The sequence below is a fragment of the Oncorhynchus tshawytscha genome, linkage group LG08, assembly GCF_018296145.1.
Source record: "Oncorhynchus tshawytscha isolate Ot180627B linkage group LG08, Otsh_v2.0, whole genome shotgun sequence".
Classification (NCBI taxonomy): Eukaryota; Metazoa; Chordata; class Actinopteri; order Salmoniformes; family Salmonidae; genus Oncorhynchus; species Oncorhynchus tshawytscha.
This window is the reverse complement of record NC_056436.1, coordinates 71329005-71355384: the sequence shown is the minus strand read 5'-3', so window position 1 is coordinate 71355384 and position 26380 is coordinate 71329005. Positions and strand designations below refer to the sequence as shown.

Here is a 26380-nt window from a genome sequence, read left to right as displayed (position 1 = left end):
TCCCCATCTATTCCCCCACACCTCTACTTTGCTATGCCTATTCCCCCATCCACACTCTACTTTGCTATGCCTATTCCCCCCATCCACACTCTACTTTGCTATGCCTATTCCCCCTATCCACACTCTACTTTGCTATGCCTATTCCCCTATCCACCCTCTACTTTGCTATGCCTATTCCCCCATTCACACTCTACTTTTGCTATGCCTATTCCCCCATCCACACTCTACTTTGCTATGCCTATTCCCCCATCCACCCTCTACTTTGCTATGCCTATTCCCCCTATCCACCCTCTACTTTGCTATGCCTATTGCCCCCCCATTCACACTCTACTTTTGCTATGCCTATTCCCCCATCCACACTCTACTTTGCTATGCCTATTCCCCCATCCACACTCTACTTTGCTATGCCTATTCCCCCCATCCACACTCTACTTTGCTATGCCTATTCCCCCATCCCCCCATTCACTACTCCACTAGCTATGCCTATTCCCCCCATTCCACACTATTCCACTAGCTACTTTGCTATGCCTATTCCCCCCATCCACACTCTACTTTGCTATGCCTATTCCTATGCCATTCATTCACACTCCACTTTGCTATGCCTATTCCCCCCATTCACACTCCACTTTGCTATGCCTATTCCCCCATCCACACTCTACTTTGCTATGCCTATTCCCCCATCCACACTCTACTTTGCTATGCCTATTCCCCCATCCACACTCTACTTTGCTATGCCTATTCCCCCATCCACACTCTACTTTGCTATGCCTATTCCCCCATCCACACTCTACTTTGCTATGCCTATTCCCCCATCCACACTCTACTTTGCTATGCCTATTCCCCCATGCCACACTCTCCATCCACTTTGCTATGCCTATTCCCCCATTCACCCTCCACTACTTTGCTATGCTATTGCCATATTCTACTTTGCTATGCCTATTCCCCCATCCACACTCTACTTTGCTATGCCTATTCCCCCCATCCACACTCTACTTTGCTATGCCTATTCCCCCATCCACACTCTACTTTGCTATGCCTATTCCCCCATCCACACTCTACTTTGCTATGCCTATTCCCCCATCCACACTCTACTTTGCTATGCCTATTCCCCCCATCCACACTCTACTTTGCTATGCCTATTTCCCCATCCACACTCCACTTTGCTATGCCTATTCCCCCATCCACACTCTACTTTGCTATGCCTATTCCCCCCATCCACACTCTACTTTGCTATGCCTATTCCCCCATCCACCCTCCACTTTGCTATGCCTATTCCCCCATCCACACTCTACTTTGCTATGCCTATTCATCCACACTACTTTGCTATGCCTATTCCCCCATCCACACTCTACTTTGCTATGCCTATTCCCCCATCCACACTCTACTTTGCTATGCCTATTCCCCCATCCACACTCTACTTTGCTATGCCTATTCCCCCATCCACACTCTACTTTGCTATGCCTATTCCCCCCATCCACACTCTACTTTGCTATGCCTATTCCCCCATCCACACTCTACTTTGCTATGCCTATTCCCCCCCCATTTGCCATTCCTCCCCACTCCTACTTTGCTATGCCTATTCCCCCCATCCACACTCTACTTTGCTATGCCTATTCCCCCATCCACACTCTACTTTGCTATGCCTATCTATTCCCCTGTCCACCCTCTACTTTGCTATGCCTATTCCCCCATCCACCCTCTACTTTGCTATGCCTATTCCCCCATCCACACTCTACTTTGCTATGCCTATTCCCCCATCCACCCTCCACTTTGCTATATCTATTCCCCCCATTCACATCCCTCCACTTTGCTATGCCTATTCCCCCATCCACACTCTACTTTGCTATGCCTATTCCCCCATCCACACTCTACTTTGCTATATCTATTCCCCCACATTCACACTATACTTTGCTATGCCTATTCCCCCATCCACACTCTACTTTGCTATGCCTATTCCCCCCATCCACACTCTACTTTGCTATGCCTATTCCCCCATCCACACTCTACTTTGCTATGCCTATTCCTCCATCCACACTCTATTCCCCCCATCCACACTCTACATTGCTATGCCTATTCCCCCATCCACACTCTACTTTGCTATGCCTATTCCCCCCATCCACACTCTACTTTGCTATGCCTATTCCCCCCATCCACACTCTACTTTGCTATGCCTATTCCTCCATCCACACTCTACTTTGCTATGCCTATTCCCCCATCCACACTCTACTTTGCTATGCCTATTCCCCCCATCCACCCTCTACTTTGCTATGCCTATTCCCCCCATCCACACTCCACTTCTTTCTTTTCTATTCAGGTTGGACCACTGCAGAGGTTGGGATGATAATCACCCTGCGGAATCACAAAGGAAACCAAGCAGAGGAAACAAAAAATACTTCTAATGAGAAAAGATTCCTTCATCATACAACCTAGCCGCTGCAGAGAACCTATTATGGGCCTTTTAAAGTGGGGGAACTCAGGGTAGTGTGTGGCTGCTGACTCAAAGGAGGACAAGTCCCTCCCTCTGTGGGCCAAGCCCTCAGGGAACAATAGTGGACAATCTTAATCCCCAGTACCACATAATGAGCTGTAAGCTTTCCTTTCAGCACAGAAATGTCTCCCTGCTTACCGCTCTAATCACAGACAAATACCCTTGTCCCATTCACAGGCCTGAAAACCTTGTTCTTTCCTGCACCTCTCAACTAACCCTCGTCACTCACTCCATTTTTAAGTGTTGATGAAGTTTGAGTGCTGGACGACCCGTGAGAATGGATGGATGGGACCTCATTTCTCGTTGCATTGGAGGGTTCTCGTTGAGATGCTTTCCATTTTTTGATGGGTCGGCATCTGCTTAGATGTTGAGAGGCTTTTTGTTGATGTGAGATTCTCACTGTGCTATCATGTTGGTGAGGAAGGCCCATGTTGGAGATGTGGTCTAGGAGTGGACAAATTACCAATCTCGTTCCCTCATTATTCCCAGAGAGCCGCTACACATGTTCAGAATGACTTATTGAGAACAAAAAAGACATAGCATGCTAACTGCATGAGAAATGTTAATGCTTTCATTGAGAATTTCAGTCAAAACTGTGGGTTGGCTACTTAAGTTCCATTAAGGAGCGTTTGTGCGAGCTTGACTTACTCTGGCCCACATTTTAACACATACAACACTGCCTCTAGCCTAAAACAGAGCTTGACTTACTCTGGCCCACATTTTAACACATACAACACTGCCTCTAGCCTAAAACAGAGCTTGACTTATACTCTGGCCCACATTTTAACATATACAACACTGCCTCTAGCCTAAAACAGAGCTTGACTTACTCTGGCCTACATTTCAACATATACAACACTGCCTCTAGCCTAAAACAGAGCTTGACTTACTCTGGCCTACATTTCAACATATACAACACTGCCTCTGGCCTAAAACAGAGCTTGACTTACTCTGGCCTACATTTCAACATATACAACACTGCCTCTGGCCTAAAACAGAGCCTGACTTACTCTGGCCTACATTTCAACATATACAACACTGCCTCTGGCCTAAAACAGAGCCTGACTTACTCTGGCCTACATTTCAACATATACAACACTGCCTCTGGCCTAAAACAGAGCTTGACTTACTCTGGCCTACATTTCAACACATACAACACTGCCTCTGGCCTAAAACAGAGCTTGACTTACTCTGGCCTACATTTCAACATATACAACACTGCCTCTGGCCTAAAACAGAGCTTGACTTACTCTGGCCTACATTTCAACATATACAACACTGCCTCTGGCCTAAAACAGAGCCTGACTTACTCTGGCCTACATTTCAACACATACAACACTGCCTCTGGCCTAAAACAGAGCTTGACTTACTCTGGCCTACATTTTAACACATACAACACTGCCTCTGGCCTAAAACAGAGCTTGACTTAAGGCGTCTGTCCGCATGTTGTGTTAGATCTTTTAATCAACTTAAGGTCTTGTGAAAATAACATGTTTTGCACTTCTGTTTGCTATTTATGGCCTGTGGGCCTCATTGACCTGAGCTCATACAACTTGTTGAGTAAAAAAAGCCTTATGTTAAGATTATTTTGACTATAACAAATACTCAGATGAAACATATTGTGCTATTTATCACAGACTACTTTGTGTTCAAAGTTTAACAAGGACACTCCTCCTCACCAGTGTCATTATCAAATATATAATCAAGAGCCTCACATACAGTATATCGTTTGGTCATTTTCCTGCCTCAGAATGAATTGTGAACAAGGCCTCAAAAAAGCTTTATATACCAGAGCTGTGAGAAAACTTCAATATATTATTGAAACAATGTTGCGATTGTTTGTGAGAATGCCAACAGGTGTGGAAAGATTATATTGGGAAAAGGTTCCTGTGGGGGTTGCCATGGAAGCCAAGAAGGGGAGTGAGGTGTTTGTGTGTGTGTGTGCGCTCAAACACACATGCACGTGGGGGTCTGGGAGAGGAAATGCGTCCATCTGATGAATGGGCATATGCCTGAACTCAATTTTATACACTAATTGTTGTCTCACCCATTCATTTCTAATGACCGGTCATCTTTGACCGGGAACACCACAGGTGTACAAATGTTAAATAAAACAGCCAAAATGTAATGAAAATCATCAAAGTGTATCTTGTGTGTTCAGATGCTCTGTGTGGACAATGTCACTTATGACAATCAAATTAAATTAACTACATTTTTCAGAGAGAAAACGTGTAAATCGGTCCAAATCGAAAAATTTGGGGTATGTGCCATGTAAAACAAAAAAATGACAAGGGTTTGACTGAGAGGACTAACTATTGTTTCCAAGTGGCCACACACCTCTCCAAAGTGTGCACAGTTTCTAAGTCATTTCAGTGTACTTTCATGACTCAAAGAAGAGTCTTCAACTTTAAGGTGTTTATTTTTATAGCTCTCCTAGCTGTGCCGTTGAGGAACTAGAGCAAGCACAGTTGTTTTCTTTGGAACAAAACCCTGCATCCCCACCTTTACACAATTACTTTGGTTGTTTACGCAATCCAAAAACGGTCCAATGGTCCATTAAAAATAGCAATCTGGGTCAGGTGGGCATAATTTGAAATCTTGTTCTACTGCCAACATGACTAGCTAAGCTATAAAATACGATCTTACAGTGTTAGGCTTTCACAAGGTAATTTCCGAGAAGCAGATCGTCATTTTGGTGCACATAGAATGGCGTCATTCGTGGTCCACGTAACATTTTCTTCACAATTGAACACACATAGGCTCATTCTGTTCAATGCAACCCAGGGTATAACCCCATGTCAAACTGCACATCAAACACAGTGATCATAAACGTTGACACTATATATTACTTGAGTTTTATTATATGGAAATGTGAAGTGCACATTTGGAATCATAGGTGTTTGGCTTGTGTATGACATCAAAGCGGTATTTATTAGAATCATCAACGTCTCATCTTTCAAAATACACCGAGTCCTCGTAATTTACAGCATTTCCCTCAGACAGCAAAACATTTGATAACGTTGCCCAATTACCAGGAGGGATGGGGGAAACTTCTTGTCACACGGTGCTCAAGTTCAGAATGGCTGTCAGTGAAAACCCATACAGAGCTGTCAACTGCAGAGCCTGAGCTCCGACTTCATGTATAGCCTGTTACTGTACAGCCGCTGCATTCCAATGAAGGTGTTTATCAGTGATGAAATCCGACATTTTCAACTCGTATACGGGTAAGAGTGTAAAGGGTTAACCCATACAACACTGCCCCTAACCTCAAACAGAGCATGAAGACATACAGAAGAAAACAATAGACCCGAAACCAATTCAACTCCTGAGAGAAAGAAGACTTCCAGCTGAAGCATGTAGCGCTCTGCCAGGGAACCTTTCTTCCCTTTGAGCGGTGGGTCAGCGAGGGAAAGGGAGAGGGCTGGATGAGGAATCCATTAAAACAGAATGACAGCTAATCGGCTTAGGGAGAGCTGCTCTGTGGCCGAACCAAATGAAAGATTTTGGTTCCAAGACTCCAAGTTCCATTTAAGCTCCCAGTGGAGCCGCATGAGCCCCCGATGGGGAGACAAACGACCAGCCACTTCAGGGATGAGGGGACAATTAAGCGCTACAAATGAATAAGCCCACTAGCCAGATCAGCTTTGAAGATGCATCAACTCTCTTTATTCTAGAGAACATTCCTGTAATAAAAGTGTTTCAAAGCGTACGTTTTTTTTTTTTAACCTTTATTTAACTAGGCAAGTCAGTTAAAGAACAAATTCTTATTTTCAATGACGGCCTAGGAACAGTGGGTTAACTGCCTTGTTCAGGGGCAGAAAGACAGATTTTTACCTTGACAGCTCGGGGAATCGACCTTGCAACCTTTCGGTTACTAGTCCAATGCTCTAACCACTAGACTACCTGCTGCCCCGATACTGTGAACAGCATTGGTCCATCTAAAGACGTTGAGCTAGTATTTTCTGGTGTCTGCCTGCATAGATCTCATCCATTCTCTCAATCTTGTTACCGTTTATCTGTGGTCGGTGAATTGATCCAGGACCGTGATGTGGGCCCATGACAGTGCAGCCTCCTCTCCAGCCCACAGGAACAGGCGGGCGTGAAATGGAAGTCTGGACCCCCATGCCCCTGTGCCTTGTGTGTGTGTGTGTGTGTGTGTGTGTGTGTGTGTGGGGGGGGGGGGGGGGCTCTGTCCCTGCCTCACAGGTCTGTTGCTGTTTCCTTTCCGGCTCTTTGAATAACTGCTTGCAAATAGCTTTGAAACCCAAAGCCCCACTCCCACCTGTGGCATGGCAACCCCTCTGGACTGCTATGTTGACATTTGTGTTGTTTTCTTCATTTCCGCTGTGCTGTTTCCAAGGGGAGTAGGTTCTCTAACAATGTGATAGGGAGGCAATGCTATCAGCTGGGGGGATAGGATAGCAACGGTCTAGTTAACATTGTAGGCACAACAATCTGGCTCAACTAAACACTATACAATATCACTATGGTCTATCTGTGGCTATGGCTGCAAAGAATAGTGCTTTTTAATGAACCGGCATGGATGCGGCATGGATGCTGAAGTTACACTAAAAAGATCTTAGCTATGTGTGTAGCTTACTGCATGTATACTACTCCCTCAACACACGGCATTTCTAACTTTTACGATGTGAGAAACAGGTTTGTGAATTCTAACATGAGGGAGAGCAGAAGCTCTGTCTGTCAACTATGATTTCTTCAGCTCTGCCACACCCTGTAACCCTGTTCCCCTTTCTGTCCCAAATGGCACCCTATCCATTTCTAGTGCACTACTTTTGACCAGGGCCGACAGGGCACTTTATAGGGAATAGGGTGCCATTACGGAAGCATTCTCTGTAACACTGTTCCCCTTCCTGATCCTTCCCTACTACAGACTGCCAGTCAACCCCTGGTTCCTGACCACCCATTTGCTCATACCACCCCACCATCATGGCAGGCAGGCCTGTGGACACATGGCCAGTGAGGATTAGTGGAGCACAAGTGAAGACAAATGTACCCAGCCACACGCCACAAAGGCCTCGTTAGCACATGAAGGGGAGGCAAGCGTGGGGGGGGGGTCAACATCAGAGAGCAGCTTCCCAGCTACCAACACTACCCCAACGCCCAGCTCTCTGAACCAAGAACTAAAGAAAAACCGCCAATCCTATCCTCCCCCTTCCTGTCCACCTCTTGCAATGGTAGCGTGGCTAGAAGTTCAATAATTAAGAAAATGAAAACAGATGTGAAAACACTACAAAGATGCCAGATTCCAGGTATAAACATATATCTAAATTAAATCACCAACTATTCATTTCAAATAAATATTTTCCCTTCCACATGAAGTCAAAATCAAACGGAAATCAGTGAATTACAGTAAAAGCCCTTTGTAACTTGACCACAGGATCTGAGTGCAGACCATGGAACAGCGTTCAGCATTCAACCCTCTGTGTGTGAGGGAGGGAGGGAGGGAGGGACAGCCGCTGTTTGAGGCCCTACACTTTGGGTTCTTTCTTCTCCCTGTCTGATGAGACACCAGATTTCTCAATAAAACTGCAGTAACTCGAGTCAATGCCTCCGAGCACTTTTCAATTTATTCAACATCTAATGGGATATCGTGGAGAGCACCCATGAAGGTTGTGATATTGGTGGTAATATGATCTGTTTTCTTCGGTTCTGCACGGAGAGAGCTGTGGAATTTGACACTTGCGTCATGGTGCGGAGCGAGAGAGAGAGAGAGAGAGAGAGAGAGAGAGAGAGAGAGAGAAAGAGATTAAGGAGAACAGGCAGGTCCAGAGAGTTTGTTCCCAGTTCATTTACCTTCTCGTAACATTTCTTTCTCTGTGTGTTTTTCAGTACAGACTCAAGGTCTGTGTGTGTGGAACATGGATACAGTGTGCCTGCCTGTAAAGAAAATAACATTCTGAGAATTACAATTGCGGGACAGGACACCCTTGCGATCCCTCTACCATATGCAGTAATCGTTACACCTGAACAGATGTAAGACACATGACCAATAGTGCGTTATTAACTTGCATTTAAGATTAGTGTCTCTAGTACCACACATTCAGAGTTCTTACAGCAATATTCTTACTTACAAAGAATAACAGACCGTTCCAGAGCCTATCACAGTTGTGCACATGGAGGACGGACATATATAGAAGGCAGAGAGAGTGACATTGACCTCTCACTCTCACCAGCGTAAACACAAGTCACCAGGCAGTCATGCACTCACCCAGCAGCAGTCACATTCTGGTCAGATTAACCAGACGGATCCAGTGAAACAAGTGTTTATTTTAACTACTGTTACTAGTAAAAAACATGCCTCCATATCAGTCAGGCACATCCCTATTTGGACACAAAATGTGACCTTCAGAGTTAACTTTGTTCCTGTATTGACACCCTGACATAACCCTGGAAGCCTATCCTGTTCAACTCCTGAAAATGAAAACTAAATGTTGCTGCTGGTAGAGGTTATCACTTCTGCACTATCTGTACAGTATGTCTACACCCCATCCCACTGGCAGCATGTGAGGTCAACAGAACCATCATAAACAGTACTGTCAGGTTACTGAACCGTACTGTAGACGAGTTGGTACAGCGAAACATTTTTCCCATAACCTTTAGAGTACAATGATACCCTGGGTTAATGGTAAGAGAACCAAGTGCATAGAGAAATAGATACAGTCTGCCTGTCTATCCCTCCTGGTCCAGGATCAGCCTATCTGCCTGTCTATTCCTCCTGGTCTAGGATCAGTCCCAGATGTTGGCTCAGTCTGAGCTTCTAGCGCCAGAGTAAGCTGCAAAAATCACCATAAATCACATTGTGTCACTTCCAACCAGCTCCCTACACACACATCTCTATCCAACACTCCTTTCTAGTCACGCTTGTGTTGTCATCACATTAATAAATCCGGTAGTGTCATTCACGATGGTGCAGTATACAACTTTATAAATATGAGAAGTAGATTTGTGAGTACAGTACAAGCTGTGGGTCCCATCATGAAGGTCCACCATCTCACGTTGTTCCTCTACATCAGTGGTTCTCAAACTCTTAACCTCAGAATCCCCTTTTCTAGTGTTGAGGAACTTTCACTCAGGCCCCCCTTTAGCCAGGCCTGCTAGAAAACTCTGAGCTTGGTGATAGAAGCCCAGATCAACATGTGCTCCTATTACGTGAGCCCAATCCTCAAAACGGATCAAACCCCCAGACAAAACATTTGGATGCCAGAGGCAGCAGGCATTAGTAAACAAACTGGGATGCTCGTGTGGCAAGAGGAAAAATACATCTGTCATCATGGCAGCCTGCAGTGTAGTAAATTCATTCACATATGAGTAAGTGAAGGGGATGCAGTGGGGGGACACGGCCTGCCACTGGCCGATGAACAGCGATGCCTTTACCTGTGTTTTTGCGCTAACGCTTGGCGCCTCCTTTTCCTAGATCCTTGCGTCTTTTTTATTTTTTGTTTGTTCTTGTTTAAAGTGCTTTATCTTGATTGCACAGATACATCATGTATTTAAATAAAAACATAAAGTTGGGTTATATTTCATAATAGATGGGTTAGCTGACAACGTCACAAAAACGATGTCATGTCTTGTTTTGAGGTGTTTTGACTGATTTAATGTCAATGCTAATATGGGAAACAATTAGCTTGCTAGCTAACAAACAACTGCAACACTGTATTCATTGGGAAAATGTATTTATGTTTTCAATAAACATTTGAGACTAAATATAGTTTACACATTGTCAACAATCGAAGCCAACCCAGTCTGTTTTGCCCTATAGTGGCGCATGCATCAATTTTGTTGCTAAACAACCAACCCATCTATATACACATTCAATATCAATGACTACCAGCTGGATGGACGAAGGGTTCCAACAGACTCCTCCCATCACCGGTCAGTCATCAACACCAGCATAACACTGAAATAATGCTGCTGGGGTGGGGAGATTACAGTATGTACAACCTCCCACTCATTTCAAGACGGACCAACCGTGGTCCCACAATGGTTGAAAGACTGAGCCAGATGCAACGGTCAGAAATTAGCATCATACAGTGCATTTGTAAAGTATTCAGACCCCTTGACCTTTTCCACATTTTGTTGTGTTACAGACTTATTCTAAAATGGATTAGTTATTTGTTTCTCATCAATCAACACACAATACTCCATAATGACAACGTGAAAACAGGTTTTTAGAAATGTTTGCAAAAAAAACAGAAATACCTTCTTTACATAAGTATTCAGACCCGTTGCTATGAGACTCGAAATTGAGCTCAGGTGCATCTGGTTTCTATTGATCATCCTTGAGATGTTTCTACAACTTGATTGGAGTCCACCTGTGGTAAATTATATTGATTGGACATGATTTGGATAGGTACACACCTGTCTATATAAGGTTCCACAGTTGACAGTGCATGTCAGAGCAAAAACCAAGCCATGAGGTCGAAGGAATTGTCCATAGAGCTACGAGACAGGATTATGTTGAGGAACAGATCTGGGGAAGGGTACCAAAAAATGTCTGCAGTCACCAAGACTCTTCACAGAGCTGGCCGCCTGACCAAACTGAGCAATCGGGAGAGAAGGGCCTTGGTCGGGGAGGTGACCAAGAACCTGATGGTCACTCTTACATATCTCCAGAGTTCCCCTGTGGAGATGGGAGAACCTTCCAAAAGGACAACCATCCTGAGGGGCCCCCGCTGATCCTCAACACAGGGGACCTGTGTGTGTGCTTAGTCCCCTCCTGTACTCCCTGTTCACTCACGACTGCGTGGCCAAGCACGACTCCAACACCATCATTAAGTTTGCTGAGAATAAAACGGTGGTACAGCTGATCACCGACAATGATGAGACAGCCTAGAGAGAGAGAGGAGGTCAGAGGCCAGGCAGTGTGGTGTCAGGACAACAACCTCTCTCTCAAAATGAGCAAGACAAAGGTGATGATTGTGGGCTACAGGAAAAGAACCCCCATTCACATCGACAGGGCAGTAGTGGAGCGGGTCAAGAGTTTCAAGTTCCTTGGTGTCCACATCACCAACAAACTATCATGGTCAAAACACACCAAGAAAGTCGTGAAGAGGGCACGACAACGCATTTCCCCCCTCGCGATACTGAAAAGATTTGGCATGGGTTCCAAGATCCTCAAAATGTTCTACACCTGCACCGTCGAGAGCATCCTGACTGGTTGCATCACTGACTGGTATGGCAACTGCTCAGCCTCCAACCGCAAGGTGCTATAGAGTGTAGTGCGTACGACCCAGCACATCACTGAGGCCAAGCTTCCTGCCATCGAGGACCTCTATACAGAGGAAGGACCGCAAAATTGCCAAAGACTCCAACCACCCAAGTCATAGACTGTTCTCTCTGCTACCGCACGGCAAGCGGTACCAGAGCGCCAACTCTAGGTCCAAAAGGCTTCTTAACAGCTTCTACCTCCAAGCCATTCCTATTGACCCCCCTCCCCACTTAAAAAAAATGTATACACTGCTGCTACTCGCTGTTCATTATCTATGCATAGTCACTTTACCCCTACCTACAGTGAGGGAAAAAAGTATTTGATCCCCTGCTGATTTTGCACGTTTGCCCACTAACAAAGAAATTATCAGTCTATAATTTTAATGGTAAGTTTATTTGAACAGTGAGAGACAGAATAACAGCAAAAAAATCCAGAAAAACGCATGTCAAAAATTGTATAAATTGATTTGCATTTTAATGAGGGAAATAAGTATTTGACCCTTCTCCAAAACATGACTTAGTACTTGGTGGCAAAACCCTTGTTGGCTTTCACAGAGGTCAGACGTTTCTTGTAGTTAGCCACCAGGTTTGCACACATCTCAGGAGGGAATTTGTCCCACTCCTCTTTGCAGATCTTCTCCAAGTCATTACGGTTTCGAGGCTGACATTTGGCAACTCGAACCTTCAGCTCCCTCCACAGATTTTCTATGGGATTAAGGTCTGGACACTGGCTAGGCCACTCCAGGACCTTAATGTGCTTCTTCTTGAGCCACTCCTTTGTTGCCTTGAGCATGTGTTTTGTGTCATTGTCATGCTGGATACCCACCCACGACCCATTTTCAATGCCCAGGCTGAGGGAAGAAGGTTCTCACCCAAGATTTGACGGTACATGGCCCCGTCCATCGTCCCTTTGATGGGGTGAAGTTGTCCTTAGCAGTCTCCTTAGCAGAAAAACACCCCCAAAGCATAATGTTTTCACCTCCATGTTTGACGGTGGGGATGGTGTTCTTGGGGTCATAGGCAGCATTCTTCCTCCTCCAAACACGGCGAGTTGAGCTGATGCCAAAGAGATCCATTTTGGTCTCATCTGACCACAACACTTTCACCCAGTTGTCCTCTGAATCACTCAGATGTTCATTGGCAAACCTCAGACGGGCATGTATATGTGCTTTCTTGAGCAGTGGGACCTTGTGGGCGCTGCAGGATTTCAGTCCTTCAAGGCATAGTGTGTTACCAATTATTTTCTTGGTGACTATGGTCCCAGCTTCCTTGAGATCATTGACAAGATCCTCCCGTGTAGTTCTGGGCTGATTCCTCACCGTTCTCATGATCATTGCAGGTGATATCTTGCATGGAGCACCAGGCCGAGGAAGATTGACAGTTCTTTTGTGTTTCTTCCATTTGCGAATAATCGCACCAACTGTTGTCACCTTCTCTCCAAGCTGCTTGGCGATGGTCTTGTAGCCAATTCCAGCCTTGTGTAGGTCTACAATCTTGTCCCTGACATCCTTGAAGAACTCTTTGGTCTTGGCCATGGTGGAGAGTTTGGAATCTGATTGATTGATTGCTTCTGTGGACAGGTGTCTTTTATACAGGTAACAAGCTGAGATTAGGAGCACTCCCTTTAAGAGTGTGCTCCTAATCTCAGCTCGTTACCTGTATAAAAGACACCTGGGAGCCAGAAATCTTTCTGATTGAGAGGGGGTCAAATACTTATTTCCCTCATTAAAATGCAAATCAATTTATAACATTTTTGACATGCATTTTTCTGGATTTTTTTGTTGTTATTCTGTCTCTCACTGTTCAAATAAACTTACCATTAAAATTATAGACTGATCATTTCTTTGTCAGTGGGCAAACGTACAAAATCAGCAGGGGATCAAATACTTTTTTCCCTCACTGTACATGTACATATTACCTCAATTACCTTGATTAACCTGTACCCCCGCACATTAACTCAGGAACCTGGAACCCACTGTATATAGCCTCGTTATTGTTATTTTATTTTTAGTCTTTTTATTTTTTCCACTTTACCTTGTTTTGTAAAGATTTTCTTAACTCTTATTTTTCTTAAAATGGCATTGTTGGTTAAGGTCTTGAAATCAAATCAAATCAAAGTTTATTTGTCATGTGCGCCGAATACAACAGGTGTAGAGCTTACAGTGAAATGCTTACTTACAGGCTCTAACCAATAGTGCGAAAGAAAAAGGTGTGTGTGTGTAGGTAAGTAAAGAAATAAAACAACAGTAAAAAGACATTTGAAAATAACAGTAGCAAATCTATATACAGACACCGGTTAGTCAGGCTGATTGAGGTAGTATGTACATGTGGGTAAGGTTAAAGTGACTGTGCATATATGATGAACAGAGAGTAGCAGTAGAGTAAAAGAGGGGTTGGCGGGTGCTGGGTGGTGGGTGGTGGGTGGTGGGCACAATGCAGATAGCCCGGTTAGCCAATGTGCGGGAGCACTGGTTGGGCGACCCAATTGAGGTAGTATGTACATGAATGTATAGTTAAAATGACGATGCATAAAAGATAAACAGAGAGTAGCAGCAGCGTAAAAGAGGGGTTGGGGGGGCACACAATGCAAATAGTCCGGGTAACCATTTGGTTATCTGTTCAGGAGTCTTATGGCTTGGGGGTAAAAACTGTTGAGAAGCCTTTTTGTCCTAGACTTTGTCTATGACTGGGGTGGCTGGGGTTTCAAACGTCACTCGCTCTGAGACTTGGAGTAGTTATTCCCCTTGCTCTGCATGGGTAACACTGCTTCGAGTGTGGCTGTTGTCATTGTGCTCCTGGTTCGAGCCCAGGTAGGAGCGAGGAGAGGGACGGAAGCTATACTGTGACACTGGCAATCCTAAAGTGCCTATAAGAACATCCAACAGTCAAAGGTTAATGAAAGACAAATGGTATAGAGAGAAATAGTCCTATAATTCCTATAATTACTACAACCTAAAACGCATTACCTGGGAATATTGAAGACTCATGTTAAAAGGAACCACTAGCTTTCATATGTTCTCATGTTCTGAGCAAGGAACTTAAACGTTAGCTTTCTTACATGGCACTTATTGCACTTTTACTTTCTTCTCTTTGCATTATTTAAACCAAATTGAACATGTTTCATTATTTATTTGAGGTTAAATTGATTTTATTGATGTATTATATTAAGATAAAATTGGTGTTCATTCAGTATTGTTGTAATTGTCATTATTACAAATAAATAAATAAAAATCGGCTGATTAATCGGTATCTGCTTTTTTTGGTCCTCCATTAATCGGTATCAGTATCGGCGTTGAAAAATCATAATCAGTCAACCTCTGGTTTGGACCATTCTAGTATGTTGGTGATGTGGACACCAAGGAATTTGAAGCTCTCAACCTGCTCCACTACAGCCCCGTCGATGAGAATGGGGACGCGCTCGGTGCTCCTTTTCCTTAGTCTTGGTTACGTTGAGGGATAGGTTGTTATTCTGGCACCACCCGGAAAGGTCTTTGACTTCCTCCCTATAGGCTGTCTAGTCAGCAACCTAATGATGGTGTTGGACTGCCTGGCCATGCAGTCGTGGGTGAGCAGGGAGTACAGGAGGGGACTGAGAACGCACCCCTGGGGAGCTCCAGTGTTGAGGATCAGCGTGGCAGATGTGTTGCTACCTACCCTCACCACCTGGTGGCGGACCGTCAGGATGTCCAGGATCCAGCTGCAGAGGGAGGTGTTTAGTCCCAGGTTCCTTAGCTTAGTGATAAGCTTTGAGGGTACTATGGTGTTGAACGCTGAGTTGTAGTCAATGAATAGCATTCTCACATAGGTGTTCCTTTTGTCCAGGTGGGAAAGGGCAGTGTGGAGTGCAATAGAGATTGCATCATCTGTGGATCTGTTTGGGCGGTATGCAAATTGGAGTGGGACTAGGGTTTCTGGGATAATGGTGTTGATGTGAGCCATGACCAGCCTTTCAAAGCACTTCATGGCTATAGACGTGAGTGCTACGGGTCTGTAGTCATTTAAGCAGGTTGCCTTTGTGTTCTTGGGCACAGGGACTATGGTGGTCTGCTTGAAGCATGTTGGTATTACAGACTCAATCAGGGACATGATGAAAATGTCAGTGAAGACACCTGCCAGTTGGTCAGCACATGCCCGGAGCACACGTCCTGGTAATCCATCTGGCCCCGCAGCCTTGTGAATGCTGACCTGTTTAAAGGCCTTACTCTCGTCGGCTACAGAGCGCGTCGTCCGGAACAGCTGATGCTCTCATACATGCCTCAGTGTTGCTTGCCTTGAGGCGAGCATAGAAGTGATTTAGCTCGTCTGGTAGGCTCGTGTCACTGGGCAGCTCACGGCTGTGCGTCCCTTTGTAGTCTGTAATACACTGCTCAAAAAAATAAAGGGAACACTTAAACAACACAATGTAACTCCAAGTCAATCACACTTCTGTGAAATCAAACTGTCCACTTAGGAAGGAACACTGATTGACAATACATTTCACATGCTGTTGTGCAAATGGAATAGACAACAGGTGGAAATTATAGGCAATTAGCAAGACACACCCAATAAAGGAGTGGTTCTGCAGGTGGTGACCACAGACCACTTCTCAGTTCCTATGCTTCCTGGCTGATGTTTTGGTCACTTTTGAATGCTGGCGGTGCTTTCACTCTAGTGGTAGCATGAGACGGAGTCTAAAACCCACACAAGTGGCTCAGGTAGTGCAGCTCATGCAGGATGGCACATCAATGCGAGCTGTGGCAAGAAGGTTTGCTGTGTCTGTCAGCGTAGTGTCCAGAACATGGAGGCGCTACCAGGAGACAGGCCAGTACATCAGGAGACGTGGAGGAGGCCGTAGGAGGGCAACAACCCACCAGCAGGACCGCTACCTCCGCCTTTGTGCAAGGAGGAGCAGGAGGAGCACTGCCAGAGCCCTGCAAAATGACCTCCAGCAGGCCACAAATGTGCATGTGTCTGCTCAAACGGTCAGAAAAAGACTCCATGAGGGTGGTATGAGGGCCCGACGTCCACAGGTGGGGATTGGGCTTACAGCCCACGTTTGGCATTTGCTAGAGAACACCAAGATTGGCAAATTCGCCAATGGCGCCCTGTGCTCTTCACAGATGAACGCAGGTTCACACTGAGCACATGTGACAGACGTGACAGTCTGGAGACGCCGTGGAGAATGTTCTGCTGCCTGCAACATCCTCCAGCATGACCGGTTTGGCAGTGGGTCAATCATGGTGTGGGGTGGCATTTCTTTGGGGGGCCGCACAGCCCTCCATGTGCTCGCCAGAGGTAGCCTGACTGCCATTAGGTACCGAGATCCTCAGACCCCTTGTGAGACCATATGCTGGTGCGGTTGGCCCTGGGTTCCTCCTAATGCAAGACAATGCTAGACCTCATGTGGCTGGAGTGTGTCTGCAGTTCCTGCAAGAGGAAGGCTTTGATGCTATGGACTGGCCCGCCTGTTCCCCAGACCTGAATCCAATTGAGCACATCTGGGACATCATGTCTCGCTCCATCCACCAACGCCACGTTGCACCACAGACTGTCCAGGAGTTGGTGGATGCTTTAGTCCAGGTCTGGGAGGAGATCCCTCAGGAGACCATCCGCCACCTCATCAGGAGCATGCCCAGGCGTTGTAGGGAGGTCATACAGGCACATGGAGGCCACACACACTACTGAGCCTCATTTTGACTTGTTTTAAGGACATTACATCAAAGTCTGATCAGCCTGTAGTGTGGTTTTCCACTTTAATTTTGAGTGTGACTCCTAATCCAGACCTCCATGGGTTGATAAATTTGATTTCCATTGATAATTTTTGTGTGATTTTGTTGTCAGCACATTCAACTATGTAAAGAAAAAAGTATTTAATAAGAATATTTCATTCATTCATTTTTTTCCCCACCTTTATTTAACCAGGTAGGAAACAACCCAGCATCTAGGATGTGTTATTTTAGTGTTCCTTTTTTTTTGAGCAGTGTAGTTTGCAAGCCCTGCCACATCCGACAAGCGTCAGAGCTGGAGTAGTATCATTCAGTCTTAGCCCTGTATTGACGCTTTGCCTGTTTGATGGTTTGTTGCAGGGCATAGCAGGATTTCTTGTAAGCTTCCGGGTTAGAGTCCCGCACCTTGAAAGCAGCATCTCTACCCTTTAGCTCAGTGTGAATGTTGCCTGTAATCCATGCCTTCTGGTGTGGGTATGTAAGTACAGTCACTGTGGGGACGACGTCCTCGATGCACTTATTGATAAAGCCAGTGACTGATGTGGTGTACTCCTCAATGTCATCGGAAGAATCCCGGAACATGTTCCAGTCTGTGATAGCAAAACAGTCCTGTAGCTTAGCATCTGCTTCATCTGACCACTTTTTTATAGACAGAGTCACTGGTGCTTCCTGCTTTCATTTTTGCTTGTCAGCAGGAATCAGGAGGATAGAGTTGTGGTCAGATTTAAAAAATGGAGGGCGAGGGAGGGCTTTGTACGTGTCTCTGTGTGTGGAGTACAGGTGATCTAGATTTTTTAGATTGGTAGAACTGATTTAAGTTTCCCTGCATTAAAGTCTCCGGCCACTAGGAGCGCCGCCTCTGGGTGAGTGGTTTCGTGTTTGCTTATTTCCTTATACAGCTGGCTGAGTGCGGTCTTAGTGCCAGCATCTGTCTGTAGTGGTAAATAAACAGCCACGAAACGTATAGCTGAGAACTCTCTAGGTGAGTCCTGCTTGCTGTTGTTGTTGATTTTTTTTTGTCAAATCGGATGTGAGTGATCGCTGTCCTGATATCAATTAGCTCTTTTATGCCGTAAGATACGGTTGCAGAAACAATACGTACAAAATCATTTACAAATATCGTGAAAAAAACCACAGTAACAAATGGCAAATAGCTAATAACAAATAGCACAATTGGTTAGGAGACCGTAAAACGGCGGCCATCTCCTCCGGCGCCATTTTGGGCACCCTGAAAGGAAGCATTTCACTGTAAGATCTACACCTGTTGTATTTGCTGCATGTGACAAATCAAATTTGACTTGAAGCCAACTCAGTCTGCTGCGACGGACTGCTCCTGTGGTCCATCAACCTGCTCACTCTGTATAATAAACCCATACACCATTCATACACAATACTCCATACAACAGTCATGCACAATACATACACTTCACACAAATGCAATTTATCACATTTGATACAAAATTTGAATGAATACTGGGCCATAATAGCAAGCTAAAGATGCTTGAGCCCTATAGTCATAAAAGTCTATAATCAGCCTTGCTTCACCTCTGAGCCTTGCTGGGTCCCAGTGGCTGACGCCTGCATACAATCAGTGAGGCTTTGGCTCCCCGTGATCCCATTGGCCAGTGCACTGATATCTTCAACGTAGTAACAGATATGCAATGAGAAAAAAATGCAAAAGGAATCTTTTAATTTCCCTAAAATTGTGAACAGGTGTCGTCATGTAACTCTCTTGACTGGCTTCTGTAACCGGATCGAACAGTAAATCTTTTGTGCGATCAAATACAATAAAGTGGAAAACGAAAACTGTGAAAATATTTATACAAATGAAATGTGGTCCATGAAGCAGCAGTTGGCAAGGCAGCCAGAGACCAGCCTTAATGGGGAAAAGGTGTCAATACTTCAGTGAGTTAAACTCCAGAAAAAAACATCAAGGCTCCTTTAGTCTCGGTGTGGGTTAGACTTTAGTCCCGGTGTGGGTTAGACTTTAGTCCCGGTGTGGGTTAGACTTTAGTCCCGGTGTGGGTTAGACTTTAGTCCCGGTGTGGGTTCGACTTTAGTCCCGGTGTGGGTTCGACTTTAGTCCCGGTGTGGGTTCGACTTTAGTCCCGGTGTGGGTTCGACTTTAGTCCCGGTGTGGGTTCGACTTTAGTCCCGGTGTGGGTTAGACTTTAGTCCCGGTGTGGGTTAGACTTTAGTCCCTGGTGTGGGTTAGATTTTTTAGTCCCTGTGTGGGTTAGACTTTAGTCGGTGTGGGTTCGATTTTTTCAGTCCCCTTTATTTCTGGTGTGGGTTAGATTTTAAAAAGGTGTCAGTCCCGGTGTGGGTTAGACTTTATTTCTGGTGTGGGTTAGATTTTAAAAAGGTGTCAGTCCTGGTGTGGGTTAGACTTTATTTCTGGTGTGGGTTAGATTTTAAAAAGGTGTCAGTCCCGGTGTGGGTTAGACCTTGCCTTTCCAACCACGCCAAATCATTTTTGGGACCAAACAAGTGAAGCATGGATTCATCTATGTTCCCATGTTTGATTCAGAGTTCACCAAGCAGACTGGTTGGGCTAATGAAAATACACTTGCCTGATTCCGTACTAAGTGGACCTCAGTGGGGATCTCATAGCTTAATGCTCCTATTACATGACCTACCGTCTTCTGGGGTCAAATCCACGATTCATGACGGTCTCCTTCAAAGCCAACACGGCAGGAGGCACTGAAGTCTAATTCTGCATCTGCACAATTATGTGACCCTACCCTAGTTAACGTGTACGTTCCCTGACTGCAAAATACATGGAAGTCAAATTGGCGGTCCCCTTTGAACGCTTCTTATTCGTGCCACGTAAACAACATGCCGCCCGGGCTTTGGTTTAGGAGGCGAGAGGAGGCAAGCCAACAAATACAACCACAACAAGTTTAAGAAACCTGACTAAACAGCATCTCCAGGCCCGTGTCGGCGCTTCAAACACAGGCTGGCACCCAGAGCACCCTGGCACAGGCAGGGGGAGGGGGAGCAGCTGCTGCTGAGGTCATCTGGGCAGCTGCCTCTTTCCACACCTCACAGGCCCAGCCAGCCAACACTGGGGCCCAGACAGCCATCATTGTGGCCCGGCCTCCACGCTTCAAATAACTACGGCAGACCTATTCTCCATTCAGACTCTCTCTCTCACTCTCTCTTCCCTCTTGTGTTACAATAAAAAATGTTTTACTCTGCATCGTTGGGAAGGGGTCGTAAGCAATCATTTCACGGTAAAGTAACACCAGTTGTATTTGGCGCATGTGACAAATAAAAACAAATCCGATTTTCTCTTCCTCTCTCTCTTCAGTCGTGACATTTGTATTTGAGTGATCTGACTAGTCGTTTATTCAAGCACCACTACGCTCCCACAAGTCACAACTTCTCGACCAATCCAGAAGTTGACACGTTCACACAGCACAAGCTATCCTGAGCAAAAAGAAGCGTCCGTCAATCTACTCGCTGTGATATTTATTTTAGGGAAAATGATTTACAAAAGTAAACTTTCAATAGTGAACATACTATCAATATACTGGCTACTGTTGATAGTCGACAAAAAAAGCTACAAAAATACACTATAGCATCTGTCTTGGCTAGCCTACTGTAGCCAGCTTGATACTGCTTTTGGAATCACAGTTCTCTTAAAGGTGCAGCATCCTATTTTGAGATGACAAAAACTATTCTCAAAATGACATACTTTAGAAACTATAATGAATACAATGCAATTCTTAAGAATAGAGTAATGACTTGCATTGCTAAATTCTATTAAACAGGTTTTTAATACATCATTATAAACAAAAGAGGCTGCAGGTAGCCTAGCGGTTAGCACATTGGGCCAGTAACCAAAAGGTTACTTGTTCGAATCCACAATCCGACAAGGTGAAAAATCTCCAAGGCACTTAACCCTAATAATGGTAGACCCTGGCCGTTACCCCACTCTCCAAAGGTTGATTAAGGGGAGCTGGGATATGCAAAAATATTTTATTTATTTATTATACATATAGCCTCATTAATAGCTGCATATAGAGAGAAAGCATGCCACCCTATAGGCCCTGCATGACCCCAATGCATTTAGAAACTATACCATGTCCGTGCCAGTAGAAATTCTGTTCGGGCCAGTAGATTTTTGGTACCATTCCACTGATTCCGCTCCAGTCATCACCACAAGTCTGTTCTCCCCAATTAAGGTGCCACCAGCCTCCTGTGGTTAGCACTGTGGTTGATTTATAGTGAACAGAGCCAATGTGAGGGTCCGTTAGTACTGAACAGACCCAGTGTGAGGGTCCGTTAGTACTGTGGTAGTGAACAGACCCAGTGTGAGGGTCCGTTAGTACTGAACAGACCCAGTGTGAGGGTCCGTTAGTACTGTGGTAGTGAACAGAGCCAGTGTGAGGGTCCGTTAGTACTGAACAGACCCAGTGTGAGGGTCCGTTAGTACTGTGGTAGTGAACAGAGCCAATGTGAGGGTCCGTTAGTACTGTGGTAGTGAACAGACCCAGTGTGAGGGTCCGTTAGTACTGTGGTAGTGAACAGACCCAGTGTGAGTGTCCGTTAGTACTGTGGTAGTGAACAGACCCAGTGTGAGGGTCCGTTAGTACTGTGTGTAGTGAACAGACCCAGTGTGAGGGTCCGTTAGTACTGTAGTAGTGAACAGAGCCAATGTGAGGGTCCGTTAGTACTGTGGTAGTGAACAGAGCCAATGTGAGGGTCCGTTAGTACTGTGGTAGTGAACAGAGCCAATGTGAGGGTCCGTTAGTACTGTGGTAGTGAACAGAGCCAATGTGAGGGTCCGTTAGTACTGTGGTAGTGAACAGAGCCAGTGTGAGGGTCCGTTAGTACTGTGGTAGTGAACAGAGCCAGTGTGAGGGTCCGTTAGTACTGTGGTAGTGAACAGAGCCAGTGTGAGGGTCCGTTAGTACTGAACAGACCCAGTGTGAGGGTCCGTTAGTACTGTGGTAGTGAACAGAGCCAGTGTGAGGGTCCGTTAGTACTGTGGTAGTGAACAGACCCAGTGTGAGTGTCCGTTAGTACTGTGGTAGTGAACAGAGCCAATGTGAGGGTCCGTTAGTACTGTGGTAGTGAACAGAGCCAGTGTGAGGGTCCGTTAGTACTGTGGTAGTGAACAGAGCCAGTGTGAGGGTCCGTTAGTACTGAACAGACCCAGTGTGAGGGTCCGTTAGTACTGTGGTAGTGAACAGAGCCAATGTGAGGGTCCGTTAGTACTGTGGTAGTGAACAGAGCCAGTGTGAGGGTCCGTTAGTACTGTGGTAGTGAACAGACCCAGTGTGAGGGTCCGTTATTACTGTGGTAGTGAACAGAGCCAGTGTGAGGGTCCGTTAGTACTGAACAGACCCAGTGTGAGGGTCCATTAGTACTGTGGTAGTGAACAGACCCAGTGTGAGGGTCCGTTAGTACTGAACAGACCCAGTGTGAGGGTCCATTAGTACTGTGGTAGTGAACAGACCCAGTGTGAGGGTCCGTTAGTACTGTGGTAGTGAACAGAGCCAATGTGAGGGTCCATTAGTACTATAGTAGTGAACATAGCCCAAAAGACACCCTAATTCCATATATAGTGCACTACTTTTGCACTATATAGGGAATAGGGCGCCATTTGGGATGTAGCCAATATGAGGCTGAGGGTGGGTCTGTGGTAATGGCTTCCCTCGTTTTTGAGTCTGATTTACCACCAGTGGAGTTAATTACCCTCCTTCCTTTGTCCCAATGGCAGCCATTCTGGCCACGCAGCCAGGGGCCACATACGCTGAAGCCCAGTTCCTGCTGTTTAAACACTGACTCTGTTTAGACTGATGGAGAACTTGTTTGTGTTCCCAAAGACGGCAATAATTGTTGCCAGTTTGGCTTTTTTACAATATCAGTTAAGTGTCTACAGACATCTGTCTGAGCATGTTCATTCCAACATTTCCCTGAGTTGTTAGGACACTAGTCAGACTATGAATAATGACCAGCTAAAGAAAACAACCTCTCAAGATAAAACCCTGGCATTGGGAATGAGCACGCTCCACACTGGCCTCGAACACACAGTCACACACAGTCAAACTCACTCATATGCAAGCACACACGTTCAACCAAAACAATCTGAATAGGAAAAGCTCTCTCTCTCTCTCTCTCTCTCTCTCTCTCTCTCATTCACACAAACACACACACACTCATCCGTGGCATGAGGGTTCAAGTCCTTAAATAGTTGGGGTTTGGAAGGAGGGAGGGCAATCACAAGACCAGCCCATGGATGGATGACCCCCCTCCATCCCAGCGTCCATCTCTCCCCAGGACACCCTGCCAAATTAGGCCCTGATTCATTAGGCAGACAGCCTCAGACATGACATGGCTTATAACCATCACACCTGAACACAGGCAGGCACCACTCATAGACAGGGCTGGGGGGTGGTTGGGGTCACAGAGAACCAAGGAGGAGGAGAGTAGTAGGGTTATTATTTCTGTGTCTTATTGTCCAATTTCACTGGTTTCTGGCCTGGCGTCAGGGTGGTGGTGATTCTCTAACAACATGAATGAATGTTGCTGTCTGTGAGGACAAGGAGCCATTCCACTGATAAGAATGATAAGAGGAGAACCACTAACCAACCAACCAGTGGTAGAGCAGCCGTGTGAAATAATAAAACATATTAGATCCACTTGGCTCCCGTCGAGGTAGAAGAGGAGATACTGTACTGACTGTGTAGTAGTGGATAGCTTGGTTTCAGGTCTGTTCGTGCTGTCTTGGTCATTGTCACACCCCAAGACATTAAACAGATCTGGGACCCGGCAAGGTGGATGGGAGGGGGGAGGAGACTCACCGACGACGATGAGGGTGTAGTTGATGTTGACGCTGCCGAAGCCATTGGTGGCCTTGCAGATGAAGGTGCCTGAGTCCTCGGCCTCCACCTCTTTGATGCGCAGTGCCTGCCGAAGCACCCGGAAGCGCATCCAGCCACTGTGGATGTTGCGGCCATCCTTGGTCCACATGATGAGTGGTGGAGGGTCGCCCTCCACGGGGCACTGCAGCTTCATGGTGCGCCCGATCCGCACCGTCTGCCGGTGGGCGATCTTCTCTGCCACGTGGGGAGGGCCTGGGACGAGAGGGAGACGTGTTATAATGGGACCTACAGTAGATTACAGACAACTGAATCAATCAGTAATATGCAGCTACAATGTTTGCTACTTCAGGTAAATATGGGCTGCCATACAGAACAGAACAATGCTGAGCCTGGTACTGACTATAATTTGAACTGAGATCAACCTTCTGCCATACAGAACAGAACAATGCTGAGCCTGGTACTGACTATAATTTGAACTGAGATCAACCTTCTGCCATACAGAACAGAACAATGCTGAGCCTGGTACTGACTATAATTTGAACTGAGATCAACCTTCTGCCATACAGAACAGAACAATGCTGAGCCTGGTACTGACTATAATTTGAACTGAGATCAACCTTACATCAACATTAAACAGTAGCTGGTGTGATCTGATCTGAGGATTAGAAAAACAATGTCTGTGAGCAGATATTAAGATGAAATAAAAGTTAGAGTGGAGAGGGGGAATTTGAGGGGGTGATTTAACGAGGGAGAGAGAATAAAATGTGTAGGAGATCAGGTGAAAGGCTGACAGAGAAATAAAACACAGAAAGGATCTGTGGTCTTCTGTTCCATCTCCATCCTCTCCTCTTAAATACATGTTGGATGTGGAGACCAGCAGTCTAGAATAGTCCCCTGTGAGCAGCACGGCTAGATCAGTCCCCTGTGAGCAGCACGTCTAGATCAGTCCCCTGTGAGCAGCACGGCTAGATCAGTCCCCTGTGAGCAGCACGTCTAGATCAGTCCCCTGTGAGCAGCACGTCTAGATCAGTCCCTTGTGAGCAGCACATCTAGATCAGTCCCCTGTGAGCAGCACGTTTAGATCAGTCCCCTGTGAGCAGCACATCTAGATCAGTCCCCTGTGAGCAGCACGTTTAGATCAGTCCCCTGTGAGCAGCACGTTTAGATCAGTCCCCTGTGAGCAGCACGTTTAGATCAGTCCCCTGTGAGCAGCACGTCTAGATCAGTCCCCTGTGAGCAGCAGCACAGTCTAGATCAGTCCCCTGTGAGCAGCACGTCTAGATCAGTCCCCTGTGAGCAGCACATCTAGATCAGTCCCCTGTGAGCAGCACGTCTAGATCAGTCCCCTGTGAGCAGCACGTCTAGATCAGTCCCCTGTGAGCAGCACGTCTAGAACAGTCCCCTGTGAGCAGCACGTCTAGAACAGTCCCCTGTGAGCAGCACGTCTAGATCAGTCCCCTGTGAGCAGCACATCTAGATCAGTCCCCTGTGAGCAGCACATCTAGATCAGTCCCCTGTGAGCAGCACATCTAGATCAGTCCCCTGTGAGCAGCACGTCTAGAACAGTCTTTCTGAATAAATCACATCACATTTCCACCGGGTTCAGTCCCTGGGCACCAGAGGTCAACACGTCATTACTGCCTTGTAACGTGCACATCTTCAACCCCTTGTACAAAGTCAGCCCTTCCAATTGCCAAAGTGACATGTGTGAGGAAAAATGCTAAAAATGCAACATTTCTGACTACAGTACAACTAGTGCTTCATGTGTTTAGTGTTAGCCATCCATAGTGGTGTGCAGTGATGTGTTGAGCGAGGCTTTAGTGCTAGCTTCTCCAGCCCACACACTACAGTACATGGCACACTCCCTGGAAGCAGTCTGGAGGCAGTCTAGTCTGGAGGCAGTGTGATAGTTTCACTTTTTATGTCTGTGGGAAATGGTAACCACAGTCCCTTGTCAGCTGGCCACATCTCCCTCCTTACTCTTCAGCTACCGGGCTGTGGCTGGACAGATTCACTGGGTTGTTTGTGTGCTGGTCTTACTACTGTTTGTGTGTGTGTGTGTGTGTGTGTGTGTGTGTGTGTGTGTGTGTGTGTGTGTGTCAGTATCACTATAATGTTCTCCT

The 26380-nt window shown here is 45.9% G+C and overlaps 1 protein-coding gene across 1 annotated transcript in view; it reads right to left on the bottom strand.

Annotated features, from left to right (window-relative positions):
- fgfrl1a (fibroblast growth factor receptor like 1a) overlaps positions 1–26380 on the bottom strand; it is a 160566-nt gene that overhangs the window by 31574 nt on the left and 102612 nt on the right. The window contains exon 3 of the mRNA XM_024428945.2: positions 24237–24509. Coding sequence (XP_024284713.1) covers positions 24237–24509 — 273 coding nt within the window. The remainder of the gene's footprint in view (positions 1–24236; positions 24510–26380) is intronic.